General features: G+C 33.7%; 2 protein-coding genes across 3 annotated transcripts; one reads left to right on the top strand and one right to left on the bottom strand.

Annotated features, from left to right (window-relative positions):
* The first annotated feature begins 136 nt into the window (after window positions 1-136).
* On the top strand, window positions 137-5,798 carry LOC108219168 (BRAP2 RING ZnF UBP domain-containing protein 1). Of its 2 annotated transcripts, XM_017392466.2 has the most exons (11): window positions 137-628; window positions 720-828; window positions 899-1,013; window positions 1,189-1,286; window positions 2,856-2,962; window positions 3,107-3,359; window positions 4,428-4,481; window positions 4,595-4,735; window positions 4,831-4,895; window positions 5,171-5,225; window positions 5,316-5,798. In XM_017392466.2, exons 1-11 carry the CDS (start codon window positions 327-329, stop codon window positions 5,472-5,474), a joined length of 1,458 nt encoding a protein of 485 aa, XP_017247955.1. In that variant the 5' UTR covers window positions 137-326; the 3' UTR covers window positions 5,475-5,798. The 2 variants fall into 2 exon arrangements, 1 of the variants encoding a protein (XP_017247955.1); XR_010291262.1 differs by lacking the exon at window positions 5,316-5,798 and having other exon boundaries at window positions 4,816-4,895.
* Window positions 5,799-6,923: 1,125 nt separating this feature from the next.
* Window positions 6,924-20,288, bottom strand: LOC108219079 (uncharacterized). The gene is made up of 15 exons (XM_017392336.2): window positions 20,128-20,288; window positions 19,763-19,936; window positions 19,619-19,670; window positions 19,415-19,522; window positions 17,577-17,661; window positions 16,859-16,913; window positions 14,132-14,530; window positions 13,085-13,144; window positions 11,728-11,826; window positions 11,480-11,590; window positions 10,022-10,093; window positions 9,802-9,918; window positions 9,122-9,271; window positions 8,464-8,564; window positions 6,924-7,396 (listed from the first exon to the last, which is right to left on the bottom strand). The coding sequence occupies exons 1-15, from the start codon at window positions 20,191-20,193 to the stop codon at window positions 7,066-7,068; spliced, it is 1,980 nt and encodes a 659-aa protein (XP_017247825.1). The 5' UTR covers window positions 20,194-20,288; the 3' UTR covers window positions 6,924-7,065.
* Window positions 20,289-20,919: the final 631 nt, after the last annotated feature.

Here is a 20,919-nt window from a genome sequence, read left to right as displayed (position 1 = left end):
TTAACGGAGTTAACCCAAATTAACGGAATACACCAAAATGTAATAAAAGACAAAGATTGATATTGCAAGTGCTTGATTTGGAACTACGGTATTGCAAATGGTGTCTTGAGTAAAATAGGAGTACACAAAGTGCACTTTACTCTTTATTAAACTGATAATCATCACGTGTGAACTTACAAAATAAATACAGGTAGTATCGATCAAGATGATCTAAACCAACAGACCTCAAGGTCAATCAGCACAGACCAACAACAAGAAGCGTCTCTTTGCCTCCGGTACAGAACACAACACAAAGTGCCTAAACAGAAAACACAAATCCGAGGAAGATGTTCTGTCTGAAGATTCACACAGTCGACAACCCCCAGCCCTTTTACACGACTCCTAACTCTTCATCTCTTCATTACAACCCCATCAACGAACTCAGAGGCGTGGCCCATCTCTTTCGTAATCTTCAATCCCTGTCTTCCTCTTCTTCTTCCTCCGTGGGCCCCACCTACACGCTTTCCAACCCCTCTGTCCGAAGCACTCTTCTTTTCGTGGCTGCTGTTCCTAATTATCTGTCTTTTGATGATTTCTTGAGCTTTTGTGATCACCATGTTAATTACTTCTCCCAACTCATCTTTCTCAGGTGCCCATCTTTCTTTTTTTTTATTTTTTATGTATGTGATATTATCATGTCTGTTAAATGTTTTAGTGTTGTTTGTATTGTTTATGTGTAGGAATGATGGGATGGAGGATCGGTATAGTGTGGTGATTAGGCTTGTTGATCAGCTGAGTTCTGATGGCTTTTATTGTTGTTATAATGGAAAGCGATTTCGACAATCAGAGGTACTGGAAATGAGTTTTTGAGTCGTGTGTTTTTGTTATGCGATTTTGATCATGTGGTTTTAATTTTTAGGGGGAAATTTGTCACATCTATTTTATGCAAGCAGTAGAGTATACTGAGTTCGCTGAGATTGCGAGTGAACCTCCTCCGGGTTTCGCTGAATTGCCAACTTGTCCTATTTGTCTAGGTATTGTATTTCCTCTACCGAGCCCTTGAATCTTGATTATTATGCTCAGTTGATGCCGTGTTTTTTCTTTTCTCTATCTACCTTTAAGGAATCTTATGGTTTTTTTTTTTTGCTAAATGGAATCTTATGTTGGAAGTTTTGATGGTCTGTGCTATTGATGTTTTCGTGTTTATAGAGAGATTGGACCAAGACACAAGTGCAATCCAGACCACACTTTGTGATCACTCTTTTCGCTGCTCTTGTGTTTCCAAATGGACCTACATGTCTTGCCAGGTTACTTCAATTCTTTTTATCTTCAAATTCACATTTCGTTCTTTCTCTTTTCTTATACTTATGTATAATTAAATGTTAATGGTAAAGCAAACTACTAAGTAATTACTTGGTGCATCTTTTATTCTGTGTACAAGTTGTACAACTAAACATTCATTACTGCTGTTCTGCTTCTTACCAAACCAAATCTATCAGACACAATGAGATGTGTGCGGTCTTAACCTCTAGTCAGTTTTTTGTTGATCCCAGACTATTAGGAATCTCCCTTGGCATATGTTGAAGAATGAACATTCCTTAGTTTTTCTACTCCCTCCATCCCAATTTAGATGAGATTTTTGCTCATTTCACACATATTAAGGAGTATTAAATTGTTGTTTCTTTTTCCATCTTTACCCATATTCTTTGTGTTGACTTCTTATTGTATATTAGCTAGTGGTACATTTGAATGACAAATAAGAGAGGGTAAGGATGGAATATAATTGATAAATATGCATTGAAAAGGGAGAAGCTCAACTATTTTGGGATAAAAAAATTTCCCAAAAGGCTCATCTAACTTGGGATGGAGGGAGTATATTAATAGTTTATTAATTTGTGAATTAATGAAAGAAAAAGACAGTGTGAAAAGTAGGATAATGATATGTTTGGATACTGAAGGCACCATAGCGTAAAACAGCATTAAAAGACAGCGTATTTGAAGTTTGCAATGTACTGGCTATGCTCCCCACCCTACTTATTGGCTTCATCTTCCTTTTCTAATATATATTATGTATTACAGTATTAGTTAGTGGATTGCTTGATCAACTCTAGCATTCTAGCCTATGTGGATTTTCTTCTTCTCTTAAGAGTTTGAGGGGTTCAGTATCATGGAGGGTGTGTCAATTATATGCTATAGTTGACCTTAGCACGGGTGTGCCCGAGACAAATTGGTCCTTAGCAGACACGTTGCTCATATTGGATGTTTAATTTTCAGCTCTTTGATTGATCGTTCAGGGTCACATATTTTTGTTTTTTCTGTATTTTTTGTTTAGCATCCTGGTTGTTTTGTTAGATTCCAAATTCCTTGAATTTTTAGACTCCACACTTCATATTGATGCAAAATTGACCTTCAAGCTTTTGGAGGTTTAGACGTTAAAGAGAACAGTTGTGCCAAGATTTTCTGGAAGTCTATATTTTGTCTACAAACTACAATTTACATCTTTTGGTTCTACCTTTAAGTCTCAGTAGTGGCACGAGCGTGTAAGTTATAAAATTTCTGTGGATTTGCAAATGACCAATTTTAGAAAGAAAAGAAAAGGATATGTTAAATATTCTGATACTTATATGCTATGTACTTTATGGGCTTCTGCCGTTGAGAATATGTAGGGTGTTATTGTGCTTCATCAGAGTGGATGATGCTGAACAGTCAGAGATAAACAACAATTTATTTTTTTATTTTAAACTTCTTATCAGTATATTACTCTGTTTCCTCTGGGTTTACTTCTTGAGCACGATACTTGTGTATTGTGGTTGCATTGTTATGCCATAATCCAAATAGAGATATAAATATTGACTAATATTCCCATATGTTAATAGGTTTGTCGACTTTGTCAGCATGAGGAAGAGAAACCAACATGTGCAGTGTGTGGAACACTAGAAATCCCCTGTGTTTGTCTCATATGTGGTTTTGTTGGATGTGGAAGGTAAACAATATGTTTTCCCGGTAATAGAAGTGTAGTAAGAACATTGAATGCCTGAATAATTGGTCTTCTAACTTCGCAATTTTATTTTGGATGTTATGTCGTCAGTTTGTTGAGTGACTAAGCGAATTATTTTTCTGTGTGCAGGTATGAGAAAGGACATGCTATTATGCATTGGAATGATACGCAACATGGGTATTCACTTGAATTAGAGAAGCAGCAGATTTGGGATTATGTTGGTGACAAATATGTTCACCGGTTAAATCAATCAAAAATTGGTAGCAAGCCGGTCATGAGAAGTTATAACAATACATCAGAAGATGGAGGATGTGCTACTTGTGTTTCTAACGAGGAATATTCAGAAATTGGTGGTGCACTTTTTAGCAGCAAAGTTGATGCGGTAATTTTTTTTAAACTTCTACTCATATGCTAATATTAACTCGTCAATTTCTTGTATTTTAAGTTAACATAGGTGCGACAAGAATGATGCAAAAAGCTGCTTAGATCGCCAAGAAATTTTCAGCATCTAGTCAGAAATTGCGAGGAATATTCAGAAATTGCGACAAGAAAGGACTATAAGTTTTTTTTTTTTTGAAATGAACTATATGTATATGTTTGGGTAATTTTATTGTTATGGGTAACTTATAGTCATTAAATATGTAAAAGCAAAAATAAAATGTTTAGGCTGTACATTTGAATGATTATAATAAGTTTTTTCAAATAAAATTTAAAATAAAATAATATAATAAAGTTGTTAAAAAAAGTACTTACCGCTGACTTTAAGCTGTATTTTAATCTTAAGTCATGTTTTAACTTATGACACGAACAAACATTTTTCAACTCAGCCAGTGATTTAAACCACACAATTTTTTAACTCAGCTACTGATTCAAACCCAGACAAACGGGCTCTAAGCTTATTATCTATTCATATGAGTGTAAGTATTGAGCTGTTCTGTTTAATAAAATAATTTTGCAAAAGAGATTGACATTCTGGAGCTGCCAACTCTGAGGTGTGTTCACTTGGTGGGAAGGGAATGGGGAAGGAATGGAATGAAAACTATAAACCAATTTTATGAAGAAAGAAGACTCTAAGAGTGAATAAACATGATTGTAGGGAAAATGATGAAGAGATAGAATGGAGCACTCCTTTCAAACATGGGGGTTAAAATTTTAGTTCAAATAACTTGGAGTGGAATGAAAGAATGAATGAATATTATAAACATTTTCACCGTTCTTCTCTAGATAAGAATATAAATTTCATCCATTCCAACCCCATTCCATTCAATTCAAGTGTACGCAGCAGCCTGAGAGGTTATGAACAAAAAAATCATATTCAGAATGCCAGTTGGTGTTTTAAGTTACATTAGTCATATTATTATGATTACTTGATTGCCTAAACAATGCAATTTATAGATGTATTATTGCTTTATCTTGTACTGTTGGACTGATTTGTTTATGTGCTGAATAGATAGTTGATGAGTATAATCATCTTCTTGCAACTCAAATGGAGACCCAAAGACAAGTAAGTTCCTGTTCCTCTTCTAGTATTGGCTATGACTGCTATGCACCATCTGGCAACGTTTTCTCAGCCTTTCACTTTTATTCTTCTTCAACTTCGTAATTGTCTTGTTTCAGCACTATGAAACTCTACTTAATGAAGCAAAAGTTAAAAGAGAGGTATCCATATCTAAAAGAAAAGAAATGGCTGATTATGAGATGCGGAAGCTTCAAGATGAAATAGAAGAAGCAGTTAAAGAAACAAAAGTTATTGCTAGTGTAAGTTCACTCCAAGATTTTAAGCTCAAAAAATGGAATTTTAACTTCTTTGATTTTTGTAGCTATTATTTATAAAATAGTGTTTGTGGTGTTAGATGAATGAAGAACTTGTGAAAGACCAGGATAATTTGAGGAAAAAACATATGGATATCGAGGAGAGGTAGAACTTTTTCTCTGCATGCTTATCAGTTTTTCTTTATAATTATGTTAGAGTAAGTGCTATCATGGTTCAAAATAGTCAATCTTCTTTCAAGAGTGACGTACTAAATATCTGTAGACCAATGTCCCTGTTGGGCTATTGTTTGCCTCTTGCTTTAAGTTGTTTCATGCTCATTTTACTTCTCGCTCTGTAGACCAATGTCCCTGTTGGGCTATTGTTTGCCTCTTGCTTTAAGTTGTTTCATGCTCATTTTACTTCTCGCTTTTGTTTTCCAGTATAATTTCAACACGAAAACTGAACGCTGAAAAGATTCTTGATCTTGAAGAACAGGTATACTCTAAACTTTATGTTTTTCCTGTACCAACAATTTTATCAATCTGTGGCTACATGATACACACAAACTTTTAACCATGGTTTCAGATTAGAGACCTAAAAGTGTACATTGAAGCTCAAAGAACACTTGCTAGCATGACAGACTCGGATGGCATTCGGGGTGGAACCCTCCTTCCGGTTCAATCCAGCCAATCTACTGGAAACAATCCTAAGAGACGAACAAAATCAGGTCGAAGGCGCAATTAGTTGCATATATCATTTCTATCTTGGCACTGAGCAAGTGATGTAGGGAGTCGTTACATTGCTATCGAACATGGAACAAACATTATCTGGCTACAATCATGAAAATTCCAACAAGTATGGTTCTTATTGATACTTAGATTCTTGTAAATCATACAACTATCATACAACCACATATCCTTGAGGGGCGAGGCTGCATTTTCCGTGTCAAATGGACATGACAAGACAGACCTATAATTTCATTGTGATGTGGCTATATATGATATTGGTTTGTTGGACAAAACAAACCTATAGTTGATTGTTGCTAATATATTTTGCGGTCCATATCTAGTATTGAATTGGCATAATTAGTCTCTGTTTATTGGATTACAAATACTGGTCTACATCCTAAGCAATACAATATCATATCCAGATATATTAATTTTGAATCATATTAATTATTATTATTATATTTATTGTTGTCAGAATATTTGAATATTTTTTTGTGTCAGGTAGAATATTTGAATATTGTTATTGAATGTTTTGTCTATACAGATATTTTAATTTTAATATGATTAATGTATAATCATATTTATTCATCATAAGAATCATAAAAATAAATAAATATTTTTAAAAACATCCGTATATAGCATAATCAAATTATTATATTTAATATAAATAATGTATATTATTACTTTTATTTTTGGTTTGGTAATTTTTGTATCACACATTGACGATCATTGTTGAATGAATGAGGTACCATAAAGCTTCTATAACTAGCTTCTATAACTATGAACAAAAAGTATTAATGTTAAGAGTGAAATTTATTTTATTTTATTTTAATAATTATAGATATCAAATTTATTAAAATTATAAAATTACAAAAACTAGTATAAATGTTTTATTATGAGTAGTATTTAATATTTTTCAAGAAAACTCAGGTGTCCAGAAGAAATTTGAAGAATTTTAAACATGATTCACCAAACGGTTTTAATTTCATGTAAAATCTGTCAAATTACCTCAATTTTTCAAACACGAGGTTTTTTTGGAAGTGTTGCCCCATATCACAATTTCAAGCAACAATATGACAAGATCCCATATCATTTTATAATATTTCATCGTGTAGCGTTTACGTTCTTTTTATAATGAACTACACGATGTAACGTATACCCTCTTTTTTTAGCCAAAGCTGAAACTCACAAAAAAACACCTACAGACCTAGAAGCCTAAGACCAGATAATGTTACTTTATCTACGTTATCTATCGTTTGAATTTTAAGCCTATATAACATATCTCATAAAATACTAGCATTTTATTCTTACAACCCTAACGCTACATGATCCAATTAGCATGTATCCGGGCCATATTTTCACACGGTGATATTCAGGACATTTCAACTAAAATATGTGACATCTGTAGTATGTGACATCAGGAGCCTTTTCTCGGGTTCTGCAGCCTTAAGAAAGAGCTCAAAAATTGAATAACAAAATCCATTCCATTTCACAAGGATTTGAGCTTAGTGATATTTAGACTGATACCAAAAACCATTTACACAGCATTAAAACATCATCATAATTAAAAGCTATATAAACATCTTCCCTTTCAACAAGAGAACTGTTTACAGAACATCATCATCATCTTGGTAAGGTAAAAAGGAACCATCCTCAATCGGCAACGAAGGTGGGGTTCCTGGAGGGATCGAAGCCGCACCATTCTCCCCTGCCACAATGCACAAAGCCTCTGCATCTCGCAGGATAGGATCAAGTTCTATTTGACTACTGAGTTCATTTATAAATTTCAATAATGTATCGAAATCCATTTGTTCTCCCATTATTTTGCTTCGATATTTCTTAAGAATCGCCACGCACACATACAAGTGTAGATGCTCACTCAAATAATGTGTCCATAAAACCTCCCACAGTCGCAGTATCTCCTCGTATTCAAATTCTCTGCAAACATGATTAAAAAATCTTTAGGAAATCACAAGATATAATAAAAGATTTGTGATATAATAAAGAATCTAGAAACACAATTGTGCTGCCAAGGCACTTTGACCAAATTAATTATGCCAGAAGACAATACTAAACATTTGAGAAAAACATAAGAGCAAGTCCAATGGTGAGCTATATCTTGTTCTATATCTATATTATAGCTCAAAATCAAAAAATTTCAACTCCAATGGTGTGCTAAACTTGGTGCTAAAATAGCATATTGCTATAGTTGGTGCTATATTTAGCACAAACTATAGCAATAGCTATAATTGCCACCTCATCAAAAAGTAAAAAAGTGGTGGGAAATGAATAATAAATAGATTTATATCTCAACCTATTCAAGTACATGAATGCACATATATTCATTTGGCACAAGATATAGCACCAACCATTGGAGTTGTGATATTATTTTAGCACCAAAAACCACTTTTTGGTGCTATATAATAGCAATAGCTACACTTATTTTTAGCTCATCATTGGACTTGCTCTAATGCAACTTGCAATATAGTCCTCAAAGGTATGGAAACATGAAAACCACCTGTCTAGAAAGACTTCCTAACCACAAATTGGCTGAATCACATCTTTACTAATTTGTCTAGCTAATAATGTGAAGTGAACTGGTTCTGATCAGCAGGAAGCTTTAGGCTAAACATAATAAAACTGCCGCTCAGTCGAGGCTTTCTAAGTAAAAACTGAAATCCTGGTATTCTTCAGTTGCAAACCACTAAAATTATTTGATACAAGACCTTTAACCTTCAACTAATTTTATCTTCTTAACGCTTAAATATTATCTTCAAGTAAAAACCAAACATATCCGTCGTATCCTGCTCTAGATAATTTCTGTAAGTGAAAACAATATATTGGTGCTGAAAATTGAACTTAAAATAATGCACATTACATAAGAATTTATGTAGCTTCCAAATAAGAAAAAAATAAAGTAAACTGACAATATTGAAACTAAAATATGAGAGAACAGGTGACCTACAAAATAACTTATTAATAACTGCATTGATAATCTCACTTGCCTTTTAAATTGTATAAGAACCCAACGGAAACAGAAGAAATAGTTTAAGCAATCCTTTTGCTTGAAGTAGTTGTGCAAAGGGCTGTCTAACAATTCAACAAGCTGCCACCATAAACATAATTACATTAGCATTTATTTTAAGCCTTTTCTGAAATCATCAAGACCTTGCCAACAAATTTAATCTAGATTAATTACATAGAGAACACATTAAAACATTAACATCATTATACAAGAAGATCTGTAAAGACAATGCTAAAACTTCAATACACGTTTGCAGTATGAAAGTCGAGTATATTTGCACATTATTTGTTTTGGAGCAAACGGCCATGCTTGTAATTTTTTTTCAAATATTGTCTGTCCTTAGTTATATATAAAGCTTACTTGCTATTATCCAATGAGAAAATTGTAAAGTATACTATTTAAGGTATCTGTTGGGCTAACAGGAGATATATGATTAAAAATTAACAGAAGGAGAACTGTCATCTCTCTGTTATTTGTCTTGACATCCAAAGATTATCCTCTTAATCACAAGATTTTTCGTGCAAAGCTTGTAATAAATCAGGTATACTAAACTGCTAAAAAGATTAAATCTATAAAACTTTTTAAAAGATCCAGTAAAGCTTTAAAACCAAATGACCACAATATAGAGGGAGTAAGACCTTTGACAAAGCAAACAGTTGAGAATGCATGCCATTTTGATCACGATTAAAGTTGGGCCCAAGCCTTTCCATCAGTGAAACAAAACACCAAAACGCTTCTGATTCATCTTGCATAATATACAAAATTGGGGATAGAAGATCACTCATGCCCTACAAGAGACAAGTTATTATGTTAAATAAAATTGAGTTACAACAACTTGTACATGCACTGTAAAAGACACAATTGGATAATATTAATTCTTTGATAGCACAAAGATGTTATATATTTTACGTACGGAAAAAGTGATAATAATACTTATTAAACTGGTCTTCAAGTTTTTTGTGCTACTTAAACTTGAAGTTGAGACAAAAATAGCAGCTGAAAAGAAAAACGTGCATATACATCAAACTGTTTCTAAGATTCAACAAGACAGCAACTACACAGTTGTATTTCATTTTTGATCATTTTAACTTCTGTTATAAAGTGTTACAGTTTACACCAGGTCCATTCGCCAAGTTTCAAAAGCATTGGTTTTGGGGAACTGATGAAAGAAACTCCAGTATTTGCAGTTCTTTTCCTTACGAAGACAGAGTCAACGAAGAGTCACAACAGTCACCAACATGAAACCTCGATCATATTAGGCACGTGACTAATTCCTTAGAAAGTAGATGCAGTTTATAGTGATATAGAAAAATCCTACCTGACAATAACCAAGATCAAAATTGTAGAATGAGTATGTCAGAAGTATATCACGAAGAACATTCACATTTGGATTGTCATCTCCTTCGTAAAATGATAGCGACCTGTCGGTCCTTACCTTGAAACAAAGATGAAATAACAATGTAAGAAAGGAACTTAAGTACAAAACTAACTTTAATGAAATTCATTAAAATTGAAAAATTGTGCCAGTTTTTAGGTACCACATCTTTGTCGATAAGACCTTTCCTTTCTCTAAATTTAGTAAATCTTTTTGCCTGCTCTGCTGAAATGCTCTGTAAAGGGAACATAAAGAGATACAATATAAGTTCTTGAATCTTGACTTCAATTGTCCTTGCACAATAAGAAGACAATTCACAATAACAGGAACTGGTAGAGGCCAGGACATTACAGTCAGAATATAGTTATATATCATCACAAGTTCTGCAATATTCCAAAACAATTGATTTCATGTGTGTACTAAATATAATGGTCAGCTTCCACATCAAAAAGTGGTCTCGCTTCTATTTATCATTATTTGCAATCTCGTGGGCTTAATTCTATGAATATCTAGTTGACATAATAGGAAAAGATATCAAGGACTAGGACTAAGAACCCATGGTCACTATTGTGTTACAAATGATTCTATTTATAAGGAAAATTACAAGAAGAAGGTTAATTTATATGTTTTTGTTCATGACCTTGTATAAAAAAAACAAAGATTTAAGTATTCTTTCGGCAATAGTAGATATCATGGTTGGACTAGGAAGCAAGAACTCAGATAAGGCGACACCAGTACGGGACATGGTGATTTAAGACTCATTCTGATGCATTTTCACTACTAGATGAAATCGACTAAGACAATTCTCGGGCCCTTTTGGCGTTTCCTTCCAAGTTTGTCCGATTGGTATCAAGCAAATCTCGATACGAATCCTCTCTTTTTGTAGAAGTGTAGTCCTTAAAGCATTATTGCATTATTTGCAGATGAGAGAAAAGAAGAGGTGGAGATGAGAGAAAAGAGATGCAGAGAGAGAGATGAGAGAGGCTGTGAAATTAGATTATCAGATCTCAAGTTGGATTGTAAGAAGGTTATCGGGCCTTAGTAGACTATTGGGCCATAAAAAGCAGGTTAATGGACCTTTTATAATGTGGGCCAAGTGCATGAATGCGTCGCCCCCATTTCGAAGGCGAGTCCACTGCCATATGTGTGTCAACACACCACATGGCGAGTAGGGCATGTACTCAGCCGACTTGCAATTGAGTCCCTAAAGCTGGCGAGTCAGACACTCATACAGCGCCCATTTTGAAGAGTCCGTGCTTCTTACGTTGCACATCACTTTAAAATGTGAATTCAGCTAATCAGCTTTCATAGGTTAAAGACATGTTTTCAAATGCTAAAGCTTTAAATACTAATACATGTGAGGCCATATGGTGAAGCACATCCATATTGTTAGAATAGGCCACGATGAAATACAAACCTAAACAATACGCGAGTTCCCGAAAAGTAGCAAATATGTCTTTGCATTTGAAAGAAGCTGGACATGCAATACAGCTTAATCTGTATCTCTATTTTTTTCTTATGGTAATAAATATTAAAAAAAAACCATATGCCCATGAATACCATGTGTTCTAAAAACGGAGCATAAGTATATGCCTAAGCACTCTAATGTTTAGCTAGATACCTGCCACTGCAACTTAATAGTCTCATACTCTGTTTTCTTGACTGCCATCATATACTCCCTTTCTGCATAAGTTGAATCATGTCCATGGTATCCCAACAATAATGTCCAGACCTGCATACATAATATTAAGACCTTGAAAAAATTCGACTCAATATACCAGCATCCGCAAAAGGAATATCAAAACTCTCTCCACAACACACACGCGCACACACAATTGTATATAGACAGCAAAAGTATAACATATAAACCTCTTTCCGCAGTGGATGCTCCACTCCCCCATAAAATATTCTCTTTCTTAAAGCTTTTTCATCTAGTACCCGTCCTTCAGGGTCCAAGAAACATTCCCACTGCAAATACTCAGTTCAGGAGATAGTAAAAAAAGGTGCGAAGAATATACTTCATGAACTTTGAGATATGAGGAACGCAGCTTATACCAAACAAATTGTTGCTACAAGGAAAATATTTGACGCTAATCATTATCCCAGATAATAGTGGGGGTTTCAGAATAGTTATCCGTATAATATATATGATTAGTTGATTTGAATGTGATTATCCGATCTCCACATATCATAGGGGTGATCAGTTGTCAAATTACTTAACTTCTTTAGATCAATTTTTCAGCAAGGGACTGACTGAGGTTGTAGAGTTGAGAAGCCTGTAATTACTGAGAATTACAGATAAACCAGAGGAATTAGAGAAATGGGAGAGATTTAGATCAATACAGCTTGAGATCGAAATGAAGGGAATATTAGCTAGGGATTTCAGAGGAAAAAGATCACAATTAACTATCTAAATAAAAAGATTAGAATCAGATAGATATATAGATAGAGGAGAAAGTTAGGTAAAACTAGCCCATTCCATTTTATAGACTCTAGTAAATGACATATGATGCATATTGACTTGATAGACTCTTATTAAATATTAATTAGGTTTTCCTCTTTTGTTGGATCCATGCATACTAAAAATAAGATCCTGTTACCCTTCCCAGCAATTTTCCTCTCTCCCGTGCTCAAGAAAATTACAATTTTCTTGTAGGATGATTATCATTTCCAAGATCGATCATTTGCCATTCAGTTTTTTTACTACATGTTGGATACGATCAATATTTATACATCCCCAGTTGGAACCCTCTAGAGGTAGTAATCATTATGTGGTTCAGTACTTCAGTCACCAAGATTCTTAGTGTTTAAAGTCATATTGCTGCATCAGCATCAGTCTCTAGATTCCATGTGATAGATAAGAAGGTAAAGTTATCAGGAAAAATATTAAGTAGTTGAAGGGATCACCTTACTAGTTCAGTTTACTCTCAACATACAATATATGAATACTTTACATGCATGTATATGAACAGGTTCAGGATAATGTGGATTGTGGTGTTAATGGGAACCTTGCAGAGTGTTCGACAAAATCAAGCTTGATAAACTTAAAGGCAAATTAGCCTAAAATAAAAATTCTCTGAATAAATTTAAACAACAACCCCTAATGCCTAGAGCAAGAAAGATATGCAAGATAAAGTTGCTTGCTTTACACATATGATTCATAATTCTGAGCAATTGAATTCAACATCATATTTGGCCAAGAATGAACAAGGATTATAAACCTTACCTCTTCAAGACCCATGGGAGGCTGACGTGGTTTTCCCCACACAAGTGTTAATTTATCAACCTGCAATTAAGCAAGCTCAGTCGACCAAGAACCTTCACAAACATTACCACAACATGGAAAAAATTGTAGCTACAACACTGGATTAGACGCAGTATAAATTTGTATATTGGGTCTGTCTAATATAGTTGCGAGTTAGCAAAATAGTTGTTTTTGAATTGGTCCGGAAGCTTCAGACAACTAGTAGCTGCAAGGATTGCCTACTGCAGAATTTATTTAGCTCAAACTTAAACTGGGAAACACTAAGAACAAGAACACTGAATAAATGGAAGTGAAGAAAACATCTACAACAGAGCTTCTGAAGATAAGTTTCCGAATTTAGACATGGCTTACACACTGACTTGCCATGTCAGGATAATCCTGTTACTGCCAACCATATAATAATCTAGGCACCAGAGCAAAAATATTTCATGTAGGCGAGCATTTTAGTCTGTCCCTAAATTACATGATATTTGGTTTTAGCTCCATCACCTTCAAAAATAAAAAGAGCCACATGGAGAAGGCTGTATAAAAAACTTGGGAAGCACAGGGAAGCCTAGTTTTGCTGGAGTAGAGATCAGTACATAAGCATGGTGACACATTCTGATTCCAGTACTAGCGTAGCTTAGAGAGTCTAGTCCTATATTATTTAATTATAAGATTTACTCGCTCTTCCTGCCTGATTATAGGTCTTAGGAATGAACACTTTAAAAATCAAAGCACAAGCAAAAATGAGTGAAAATATATGAAAAACATCAGTGCGAAGTTTTTAAAAATTGGAATAAGTGGTCTTATCAAGATATCATCGGGGGATACAGATCTACATAAAAGCTATCAGCATTAAGATATATGTACAACTGTACAAATCAACAAAAATACACGTATACTATACAAATTCGAATTCAATATTGAAAACTTGAAATCTGATATTCTCGCTACTATTGCTATCACAAGTCAAAGCATAGATCCTCCAAAAGAGCATCTTGTAGAGTAAAGGAAAAAAGAGTTCACCTCCAAGGGATCTGGGAGGACAGGAATTTCAGCAGGAACCCTGACATTATCTGTCGCTATTTCATGAGAGTAATTATGTGAAGACTGGTTATGATTCCTCTTTTCACTTATACCAAAGCCATCACTATTTTCGCGAAAGAGCTGAGAAGTTGTTTCCCTAGCAAATCTTGTGACAAGAGAGAATTTTTCTAACACTTGAATTGAAAGATCCCGAGCAGGATCATGAGTCTTCTGCCTCTGCCGACCATTTTGGTGAATACTACTCAAACTGCCATCATAAACACTTTCACTTGTTTTCTCATGGTTTCTACTCGAGGGGGACACACTTGTCGAATCAGATGGTGCTTGTCCACTTGCAATAGAAACAGCTCTCGGAAGCTCTAACGAAGACAGTGTTCTCTACAAAAAAAATATCATATCGATGAAATTAAGGACTGTTTCGCTTACCACAAGAAATTTACTTTCTTGACTTGTAACTGGTATTTCTTATAAATTGTATCTGTTTAGATGCTTCAATTGAAATATATATATATATATATCTTAAAAAGTATAACAAATAACAAACATTATGTAAGTTATATCTAAGGACAACATTACTTTGTGCAAGTCAAATTATTAACTTTACATATATTATTAAAGAAAGTACAGATTAACAATTTCGATAAAATAATAAGATAATATTTCTTTGATGGATCTCTATATAAATAAGTAGTCCTTTTAAAACTATAAAGTAATATTCTTTCCCAATTACATTTACATTTAAGACAATTTAGTAAATTATGATTATTTTATTGTATGTTTTTTCTTGAATATGGGATCCTGTAAGACTTTATTGCCAACTTCTCCCGGAGCATCGAATAGTTCTGAGCATCCAATAATTCTGGTATGTTATTTGAGAACTGTGCCGAGAAATTAAAAATTCCAGACGCTTTAAATGTACTAGGATATGTAAAATGATTTTTATTAGCATATATAGTACATGAACGGTACAAATTCAATGAATTTGAAGCTTAAAATTTATTATAAATCATTTTTCTTATATATTATGATTCACTCTTTAAATAAATAGTTTATTAGTTTATCAATTAATTAATAACTCTTCAGATTAATAAAATCCCAACATTAAATTATAGAGGTTTTACTGTAACAATTTTCCAGGATTTTAAGAAAACTGCCACAATATCAAGGCCAATCATTACAGTGGTAAAGACATATTAGAAAAGAGATGAAAACATTGGTTAAGCAACGATTTCCATAGTTTGGAGCATCTAGGTGAATATTTACAACATTTTTATTTGCTAAATGAATGTTTACAATGTTAAAGATCAGTTACACGGATTTATTGATTTAAATAGAAGCATAATCATTAATCAGATTACATATCTACAGCTTGAAAAATGGAACCAGATTCAGACATTGGATCCCGCATAAATTACTAACTAATATCACAGGAAATATTGATTGCTATTCGTGTTCACTCTGTGACAAAATGTAAAACCTATAGGGTTTCAGAGATTTACCATTGTAGATGAAAATCTATTTAACAGATGGAAAGACCTACAATGCTTCTAACATTCACAGTTTTGTTTAAAACAAAAACAGTAGAATGCTTTGATTTTTCCCTACATTTATGTCATAGAGCACCCAGCAACGAGGTGATTTAATTCCTAAGCTTATTTGATTACACAATCATCCACATCATGAACAGGTCAAAGTTCTTTAGCAGCTAAATAACACTCGAACAATTTAGAGTGTGTGTCTTCAGCGACAGATGGTAGAGTTGTCAAGCATATCAAATAATTTGATATAATTCCCTTATCCAAAGCAGGGACAACAAAATAGGATATAGTTGATATAGTTGATATATATATATATATATATATATATAGGCTCATGATCAAATAGAAACCAATTTTAAAATAAAAACTAGAAACCAATACAAGTTAGTGATATTCTCAGTACAATTTAGTGATTATCTCTTTAGGATTTAGTGATCTGTGCTGCAGAATTTAGTGAAAACTCAATCTCCAGATATTAACCAGCTTAGAATCTCCAGATCTGTTCATGTTTTCGATTCAGATGGTGGTGATAGTGGTGGAGATGGTGGAGGTGAAGGTGGAGATGGAGGAAAGATGATTGTAGCGGAGGTTTGGGCGGCTTGAAGTAGGGGGTTGGAGCGTTGCCGGAATAGTGGCGGCTCCGCCTTTGAAGTTGAGTCGAGGTGGAGAAAGAAGTATGAACGAATCTGAAGGAGGTTGAAGTGGCGATTAAGATGGGCCTGGTGAAGATGGAGGTGTGGAGGTTGTGTTGTTAAAGAAATAATGGAGGTGGAGGTGGAGATGGAGATGGAGGTGGTGGTTATGGAGGGGGTGGGCGGCATAGAGGTGGTAGTGGTTATGAAGGAGGCGACGACGGAGGTGGTGGTAGTGGAGGTGGGGTTGGTGAAGATGGAGGTGGGTTTGATGAAGATGGAGGTGGAGATGGGGTTGTTTAAAAATTTAGTGGTATTTGCTTTAGGATTTAGTGATATTTCAGTTTGGTTTTTAGTTTCTAGGATAAGGAGGTTTCTATTGGAGTAAAACTCTATATATATATATATATATATATATATATATATATATATAGGTATACAATACATTGTGGGTTAAAACATATTTCGGTGTGTACAAGCCACAAAATTAGTTGAGGCTAAGATACAAAAAGTAACGAGTCAAATTAGATGAGCACCTGAAGAGGGTCTTGAAAATCGTTAACAAGGAATACATTTGCATCTTCTGCTGACCTGGAAACAAGAAACTGACAACTATTAAGCAAGCAAATGTCATCAGGTTGTTTGCAACACACATCACCTGTTAATTACAATCTAATCAGAACTTATAGTTAACATTATCAGCAGACCATAATTTTATAGGCATTATACTGGGCACAAAACAAATCGTCAAAATTTTATAGCATTAGATGTCAAAATACCCACATGATGATTTCGTCATGAACATACTGTGGAAGCAGAACTATATTCATATATGCATATATCTATAGTCAAAAATATACTGTTGTAGCATGACATATATACTACTCTCAACTTTATTTCCCTTTACATCTAAAGATAGTAGCTTAACAAAATTTCTTATATGCTAAAGGTACCCGGATGGTGTAGAGTAAATATAAACCTACTTTCACTATATTTACATTACATGGGAGTAAATGCTTAAACACAATTTCTAACAAAACTTTGGTTCGGGAAGGAGTAAAAGGAAACTTAAACTAATACTACTTCTATTGACTTTGCATAAAGTCAAAACTCAAAAGTTATTATAATTGTGGATCCAGGAAAAATTAAGACACATTCTGAATAGACTGAAGTATATCTTATTATAATATTTATTTTTGTTCTTTTACAAGATATAAACCTTGATCAACTAACTGTTGTTAATTAGCATTGTACCTTACAAGAGACACATGTTGCTTTATAGTACCAAGAAACTCACGCACCCCACCATTGTAAAAATAGAGAGGAGGAAATGCAAGACCTGCAAAAGAATTTGGGCATACAAAGTCATCAACTTAAGGACATATATGCTTACATAGATTGTAGACACAATTCATAGTCAGGCTGACATAATTGTCATAAACAGAAGAACCCCTATGCAATAATACTCTCTAAAGGAATAAACCTATAGATTGATAAAAAGTCACGGTCCCAAATCGGGACAAGTATTATAACTAAATAACCCCTCTAGATTGATAAAACGACGCGGTCCCAAATCGGGACAAGTATAATAATTTAATAACCACTCTACCGTGATTACTAATATATTTTAAGAAAAATTTTGTGTTAAATTGAACATGAAACATATTTATTTATTTTTACTAATTTGTGCAATTTTTTCTTAATGAATAACTTCAATCATGTATTATCATCTAAGTAACCTATAATTCAGCAGAATTTCATCAATTCAAGGAGGGTTATCAAATTTATATGTTATTTTGACCTTGAAAGTGTCATTGGACATAAATGTCAGCATATCACTTAGAGATTTTGTATATGAAATGTATTAGTATGTAAAAAATAATTATAGTTATTTTCATTAAGAAAATAAAAACCTCTTCTATATGATAACCTCCAAAGTGATAAGTTTCTCCGGTCCCAAGGATATCACTTTAGAGGGGTTCTACAGTATGCAGGGGTGGCAATTTCGGATAAGGGGTTGGGTTACCGAACTCCCAAGACATGAAAAGCAGGTTCTTTACATTACTTTTTGACACGCATTTTGAGTCTCTTATAAAGTATAGTTCCATAATATTTTTTTTTTCAAAAAATTCCATGAAAAAAGTTTGACGTTTAAACTTTTATTCAAAAAAATGTTATGGAACTATACTTTACAGGAGACTCAAAATGCGTGCAAACAGTGAACATAAACTATCTATTGGGATGGAGGGAGTATAATATTATACGTAAATATATTTCGGGTCTAGTTCAGGTACACTGGGTCAACCCGAATCCGACTTGAGTTTTTCGGATAAAAAATAACCCGACCCGAAATATAAAAACCCTGACCCTAATGCATACTTCTTCGAGTCAGGTTACGGTTCGTGTCGGATTTTGCCACCCAGCACTTGAAAAACATGAAGATGTTAATGCTCGGACAACATAAGACTATAAAATTAATATTTCACAAGTTGCATGAAGATATTCAGTTATTAAGTAAAAAATTGAAGGACAACTAAATATGCATGCTTATATATATATATACATATATATATATATATATATATATATATTCAAGTAAGAAGAACATTTTGTTTGTGAGAATAGTGAGAACAATTGTAGTGCAGAACAACTGTTTTGAAGATTTTTCACTTTTTAAATGTTGTATCGTTCTTCAGCAAAACAATAGTATTCTCAAGTGCAATGACGATAAAAACTGTTATCCATAGAGCGCGATCCTATTTATATATATATTATACACGCACACACACACACATATATATATAATGATTATGAAATGGTAAACATGACTTTTAGCAGAAAAAAAGAAATTGAAATATATGTTTGTCTTCTAATGTAATAACAAAACAATATGGCTTCAAACATGTTCACAAACACAACACATAGAGCATATAGTACAATTGATTTTCGAGTATAATGATAAGATTGATGTCACAGCTCACAAGCCCCGGCTCTTGTACAAAATTAAAATGCGGTACACATTACTTAATAGCTACCAGATTAATTGGCATCAAAACTAATATAGCAATAAAAGACAATTTTCATAGTCACACCTGATGATAAAACAACGATAATATATTGCCAGCCAAGAGTAGGTGTGTGCCTCCGAACCGATCTGATCTCCGTAAAAGCCACCGCCCTTATTGTGTAAAGGTTTTTATCTACATTCACATTATTTACACAAATACACAATTACCTCACCAATTCAAGTGCATAGAAACATCAAATTCAACAGATCAGCATATTTCAAGTCTAACCTCTCTCGGAAATCTTAGCATTTGAGCTATGACCTTTATACGGAAACCACGACTTCCAAAATTGACAATAGTTAGTACGTCAAATTATCTAAACATATATACTAATACAGGTGTACAATGTGCATAATAAAAGAGATAAGCTACCATAAACAGAGAAGATCCTTGTTTAATCAACTTCAATCTACCACTGATCCTCTCGGATGCATACTGTGTCGGATGAATTGTGACATTATCCTTCAAATATACCAATTCAGCGCCTTCCGGATCGCTCGATGTACTATGCTTACTACTATCACTTCGAGTCATGCTTGCCGAACCCTAAACTCAAATCATTCACAAATTTTCGATCAGCAACATTCAAAAAATACACTACTAAAACGCGATTGAGTGCACAATATAAGCAAATCGACTGAGCACTTGTAGTTAAGCTATTAAGTTCGTTATTAATTCAAATAGGCTATACAAACATATATGTGTGTTTATAAAATTGATGTGGTGAGATTGCTTACTTGTTGTAGAGAAGCGGCGGCGTAATCCGCATCGTCGGATAAATCGTGCAGGTCGGTTTCGTGCATCTCCGATCAACTTGATGCAGCGTCAACACGATGATGGATATTCTGGGACACGTTAGCATCTGCATTTAATCATATCTATCTGTTTCTATATATTTATTTGTACAATTATATTAAATAAATAATAAATAATTATTATAATTATTTTCTGGACAATGTTTTTTTACCTCAGTCCTGAAAAATGGTTCCCGTCTGTTAACGGATTGGATTCGGATCGGATCAGCTTATATCCATATCCATATCCATCTACTTTATCGGATTCGGATTGGATCGGGACCGGATTTTTTCAGGCCGATCCATATCCGGATCCATTAGGATCACGGATCGGATATCCGGATCCATTTAATTTTTTTCTGATTTTTTAACTTATATTTAAAAGTATTTTAAAAAAGATCATGTCGGTGATTATTCAAGGAGGGACAAGATGAAATGAGACACCTTGATGCAAGTAGTTTGTTACATTTTTATTTTATAAAAAAATCACAAATTAAGAGGAAATATACACAAAATGATAAAATTTTTGAGATACCAATACTAGTTGCTATAACTTTACAACTCGTTCATACTTAGTTAGTTAAATGATTAATCAAACACAGTCACAACCCACAACTCACATAAATAATATCAAGAACTACTTTAACTAAAAAAAACTATTACAACTAAAAACATACATATATATATATATATATATATATATATATATATATATTAATATATATTCTACCGGAT

The sequence above is a fragment of the Daucus carota genome, chromosome 4 (assembly GCF_001625215.2).
Source record: "Daucus carota subsp. sativus chromosome 4, DH1 v3.0, whole genome shotgun sequence".
NCBI classification, from domain to species: domain Eukaryota; kingdom Viridiplantae; phylum Streptophyta; class Magnoliopsida; order Apiales; family Apiaceae; genus Daucus; species Daucus carota.
Note: the sequence above shows the minus strand (reverse complement) of the source record. Positions and strands in the feature narration are given on the sequence as shown.

Coding starts and splice junctions, on each gene's coding strand:
- LOC108219079 (XM_017392336.2), bottom strand. CDS start 20,193: ATGCACGAAACCGACCTGCACGATTTATCCGACGATGCGGATTACGCC. Junction 19,671..19,762: donor AAGGATCTTCTCTGTTTATG/GTAGCTTATCTC, acceptor CAATTTTGGAAG/TCGTGGTTTCCGTATAAAGG. Junction 7,397..8,463: donor GTTCTTATACAATTTAAAAG/GCAAGTGAGATT, acceptor TCATGTTTGCAG/AGAATTTGAATACGAGGAGA.
- LOC108219168 (XM_017392466.2), top strand. CDS start 327: ATGTTCTGTCTGAAGATTCACACAGTCGACAACCCCCAGCCCTTTTAC. Junction 1,014..1,188: donor AACTTGTCCTATTTGTCTAG/GTATTGTATTTC, acceptor TCGTGTTTATAG/AGAGATTGGACCAAGACACA. Junction 4,896..5,170: donor CATATGGATATCGAGGAGAG/GTAGAACTTTTT, acceptor TTTGTTTTCCAG/TATAATTTCAACACGAAAAC.